Below are 4,032 nucleotides of genomic sequence, written 5' to 3'. Positions count from 1 at the left end.
TATTAAAAAAAAAACCTTTTACAATGGAGTAGTAGGGGGAAAGATAAGGGGGAATGAGTGAGCCATAATTCTCAACAAAAAATGACTCAGAGAGGAAACACTCAATAGGGTATAGAAATCTATCTTACCATAAAGGAAAAATGATAGGGAAAGGATGGGAGAAAGAGGACAGGGGGAGAAGAGGGGTGGTGTAGGTGATACAGGAGAGGGAGGATAATGGGAGAGGGTGATCAGATACAACATACTTTTGAGGACAGATGCAGTGAAAGAAGAGAGAGAATAGAATAAATGGAAGTGGGGAAGAATAGAATGGAGGGAAATATTAGTAATAGCAACTGTGGAAAATAAATATTTAAGCAACTTTTCTGAAGGACTTACTCTTTTTTATTTTTTTGGTTTTTCAAAGGCATTGGGGTGGGGTGGCTGCTGGGTCACCTGGCCAGGTGGTTGTTGGATATATGAAGCCAGATTTGGGCTCAGATCTTCCTGCCTCCAGGGCCAGTGCTCTGTTCACTGCACTACCTAGTTACTCCCTCTGATGGACTTCTGTTAGAAAATGTGATTCATTCCAGAGACAGAGTTGATGGTATCCAAACACAGACTGAAGTTCATTGTTTTCTTTTCCTCTTACTTTATTTTTCTTGAGGTTTCTCTATCTTTGTGGGGGGAAGGGAGATTGGTTAATTTTACAACAAGACTATTGTAATGTAAAAATAAATAAATACATAAATAATAGTGCAAATTAATTTTATAAAACTAAATTTCAAAATCTAAAATCCCAGGCACTCAAAGATTTATATCTAAAAATTTGGGTTAAATCATAATTTGTGTCTGAGGTATTAAAATTAAATTAATACTTCTATGACTCCTTGTATATATAGCTTTGAATGTGTATGTTTATGTATTTGTATATGTGTGTATACATACATATATAAATATATAAATTACTGTTATTCATGATAACAAATACAAGGAGCCCCAAACAGAGCTCCAGAAGTCTATTTTTCAAAGAAGTCAATACTATTTTTGATGTTGTCAGAAGGCAACTTTGGAATAGAATTTGTCCTGGGAGACTTTCCAAATTACCCAAAGGAAATTTAAATGTGTTCCTTCTCTCTATAATCCATGAATTTCCTTTGAGGAATACCTACAGAGCAAATTTTAGGGCAACCCATGTCCATAAAGTTATGTAAGAAATTATGCATAATAATTCTTTAGATCTCATTCCTTTAAGATACCCAGCAACATCCTCCGTGTGATAACTAAATAACCAACTTTGCCTTCTTATAACTTTAGGTAATTTGGCAAGGAAATGGAAACACGATATCAGAATTCCACTGACTTTATGTTTTTGGGACTCTTCATCAATCCCAAATTCCCTGGTTTGATCTTCATTATCATCTTATCTATCTTCGTGGTGGCTATAATGGCCAATATGATCATGATTTTGCTTATTCATGTGGATTCCAAGCTTCATACTCCCATGTATTTTTTACTCAGTCAACTCTCTATCATGGATACTGTCTACATCTGCATTACTGTACCTAAGATGTTAGCAGACCTTCTATCCAGGGAGAAGAACATTTCCTTTGTGGGATGTGCAGTTCAAATCTTCCTTTACTTGACTTTATTTGGGAGTGAAGCCTTCTTCTTGGGTCTCATGGCCTATGATCGCTATGTAGCTGTCTGTAACCCACTCCATTATCCTCTCTTAATGAACCATCGAGTCTGCTTGTTTATGGTAGTAGGGTCCTGGATTGGTGGTTCCCTTGATGGCTTTATGTTGACACCTGTCACTATGAATTTTCCTTATTGTGGCTCACGAAAGATTAATCACTTTTTCTGTGAGATTCCAGCTGTCCTAAAGCTAGCATGTGCAGACACATCCCTATATGAGACCCTTATGTATGCCTGTTGCATTCTGATGCTCATTGTTCCCATATCCCTTATCTCTTTTTCTTATATTCGGATCTTGGTTACTGTCACTCAGATGAATTCTGCTGAAGGTAGACACAAAGCCTTAGCCACTTGCTCTTCCCATCTAATGGTGGTCAGTATTTTCTATGGAGCTGCTTTCTATTCTAATGTTTTGCCCCGCTCCTTTCACACGCCAGAAAAAGACAAAATAGTTTCAGCTTTTTACACCATTCTTACTCCTATGCTCAACCCTGTGATATACAGCCTTAGGAATAAAGATGTGTCAGCAGCTCTAAAGAAAGCATTGAGAAAATGTTTTTCTTCCCAAAAAATTCAAGGAATGTATTAAATTATGGAGTAATATATGAAATTGTGAACACCTAACTCAGCTTTTATCACTATCATCTTCACAATAAACCAACCATTTGCTCAATAAAATGTTTAATGATTTGAAAAATATTGCATTTAATGACATTTAGGTTGCCCAAGGATTTTATCACTTAAAATATTATTGTAGTCTCTTACTTATCTTCAAACTCTCCTTGTCTACAAACTCCTCTTCTACTACCTATCAAAATGCCAAAGTCTCATACAGCTCAAAAAATCCTCACTTGATCCATCCTTCTATTTCTACTTACCATTTGAATTTCTTGAGAAAGCATGCTAACAGCTACCCTCTACTTCTTCTCCTTTAATTATGTTTCCCTGTAATACAGCTTCTTATTTCATCATTCCACCAAAAGTACTCCCTCCAAAGATAATAATTATTTCAAATTTCTAAATCCAATGGCTTTCCTCAATCCTCATTCTTCTTGACCTCTCTTGACAGTGTCTTTGACACTGTCAATCCCCTTATTCTCCTTAATGCTATCTTTACTAGTTTCTAGAGAAACATTCTCTCTTGGTTCTCATCCAACTTATTTTACTGTTTCTTCTCTTTATCTTGCTGAATCCTCATCCAGATCATATCCTTTAATCAATGAGTCTCACAGTTTTGTCCAGAGTCCTTTTTTTTTCTCCCTCTCTGGTTCTTGGTATTCTCATTAGTTCCCATGAATTTAATTGCCTTCTCTATTTGATTAAATCTACTGATCTAGTCCTAAACTCTCTTTTAACCTCCAATTTTGCATTTCCACCTGTCTTTTACATATCCCAAATCAGAGACTCAGTAGATATTTTAAGCTCATGTCCAAAAATAAACTTATTTGTTTTCTAAAATATACTTCCCACTTACAAATATGCCTATTTCTGATGAGATCAGTAATCCTTCCAGTCTCCAAGGCTTGCAACCTCAGTATTCTACTTGGTTCCACATTATTGCTAAGCCCACAATTCATATACAAACTTTTTCCAAGGTCTGTAAAACTCACTTTTGTAACATCTCTCAAATGTGCTCCCTTCTTTGCCACCATGCTAATACTTAATCCTTAAGTGCCACTCTGACTATACCAGTCTCATACTGGATAAACTCTAGTGGTCCCTTATCACTTCCAGATTCAAATTTTAAAAATCCTCTGTTTTGGAATCAAAGCCCTTCATAACCTTTTAGACCCTTCCAGTTTTTTGTTTTTTTTTTTTGCCTTTCATCCTGTCCTTACCATGTACTCTTTTATCCAGTGACATGACTCCTGGCTATTCTGTGAAGAAGATACAAATCTCTCAGTTATAGCATTTTACCAGACTGTCCCCTTATGCCTGGAATGGTCTCCCCCTCCTTTATTTCTGCTTACAGGCCTCTCTGGCTTCCTTATTGTCCCAATTAAAAGCTCATCTTCAACAGGAAGTCTTTTCTAATTCATCTTATTTATAGAAACTTTCCTCTTTTTATTTCCTCTTTTTTTCTGTATATAGTTTGTAATGGTTTTCTTTTGTTTTCCCCATAAGATTATGAACTCTTTAAAGACAATAAATGTCTTTTGCCTTTCTTTGTATACTCTAGGTTTATGAAAGTGCCTGGTACATAGTAATTGTTTAATAAATGCTTACTGAGGACTGGGGCCAAGATGGCAGAGAGAAAACCAACATTGTGCTAAGGTCTCTTGATCTTTCCTCTCATAATATGAAACAAACTTCTTAACAAAAATTCAATCAACAAAATCCAGAAAAAGAAGCCAA

At 35.9% G+C, this 4,032-nt stretch overlaps 1 protein-coding gene across 1 annotated transcript; it reads left to right on the top strand.

Moving 5' to 3' along the window:
- The first annotated feature begins 1,312 nt into the window (after window positions 1-1,312).
- On the top strand, window positions 1,313-2,266 carry LOC141511504 (olfactory receptor 2T2-like). The gene has a single exon (XM_074220658.1). The coding sequence runs from the start codon at window positions 1,313-1,315 to the stop codon at window positions 2,264-2,266; it is 954 nt and encodes a 317-aa protein (XP_074076759.1).
- Window positions 2,267-4,032: the final 1,766 nt, after the last annotated feature.

Source organism: Macrotis lagotis, chromosome 2 (assembly GCF_037893015.1).
Source record: "Macrotis lagotis isolate mMagLag1 chromosome 2, bilby.v1.9.chrom.fasta, whole genome shotgun sequence".
Classification (NCBI taxonomy): Eukaryota; Metazoa; Chordata; class Mammalia; order Peramelemorphia; family Peramelidae; genus Macrotis; species Macrotis lagotis.
This window is presented reverse-complemented; position numbering and strand designations above follow the sequence as displayed.

Excerpts from the sequence above, each read along its gene's own strand:
- LOC141511504 (XM_074220658.1), top strand. The coding sequence starts at position 1,313 with ATGGAAACACGATATCAGAATTCCACTGACTTTATGTTTTTGGGACTC.